General features: G+C 31.6%; 1 protein-coding gene across 2 annotated transcripts in view; it reads right to left on the minus strand.

Moving 5' to 3' along the window:
• LOC105133344 (Vacuolar protein sorting-associated protein 26) overlaps positions 1 to 627 on the minus strand; it is a 3,429-nt gene that overhangs the window by 1,647 nt on the left and 1,155 nt on the right. For both annotated transcript variants that reach the window (XM_011037299.1, XM_011037300.1), the window contains exons 5-7: positions 452 to 541; positions 218 to 302; positions 37 to 132 (exon numbers count right to left, since the gene is read on the minus strand). In XM_011037299.1, coding sequence (XP_011035601.1) covers positions 37 to 132; positions 218 to 302; positions 452 to 541 — 271 coding nt within the window. The remainder of the gene's footprint in view (positions 1 to 36; positions 133 to 217; positions 303 to 451; positions 542 to 627) is intronic.

Here is a 627-nt window from a genome sequence, read left to right on the forward strand (position 1 = left end):
GGAAAGAGTCTTAGCTAAGATGACTAAGAAGCGCACCTGACTTTATTTCAGGAAGTAAAGGATGTCTCTGAGTGTCCTGAGTAATGTAAAAGATAGCCATTTCAGGAGAAACTGGTCGCTCAAGCAGATCAGCTGAAAACGCAACAGCATCAGCAAGACAGCAGCTTATTTAATTCCCTATCAATAATACATATATCATAAGAAAATCACACCTCACCTTTATCACTTTCAACTATAACTTCCATGGTTGCAGATAGTGATTTATAAAGGTATCCTCTTGCTATATCTACAGTAAACAAATACTATGACAGAAATCATCAATCATCAAGTCTTACAAAAGTGTGAAAGTAATTATGGGAAAGCCTTAAAAACCATGAAAAATTCAAAAGAAGATAACAAGAATAATTTCAGTTACACATTTCTTCTTTTATAGGACAAAAAATATATTCACCTGAATGCTAACATCCGTTCCATGAAAGGTCTCATAAAATCTTTCCGAACTTTTTTCCCCATTTTGTTTCAAAACCATGGTAAATGGTACCTGTCAGACCAAGCAAACACTAAAATTAACGGAATAATAATAATAATAATAATAATAATAATAATAATAATAATAATAATAATAAA

This window comes from Populus euphratica, unplaced genomic scaffold, assembly GCF_000495115.2.
Source record: "Populus euphratica unplaced genomic scaffold, PopEup_1.0 scaffold114.1, whole genome shotgun sequence".
Classification (NCBI taxonomy): domain Eukaryota; kingdom Viridiplantae; phylum Streptophyta; class Magnoliopsida; order Malpighiales; family Salicaceae; genus Populus; species Populus euphratica.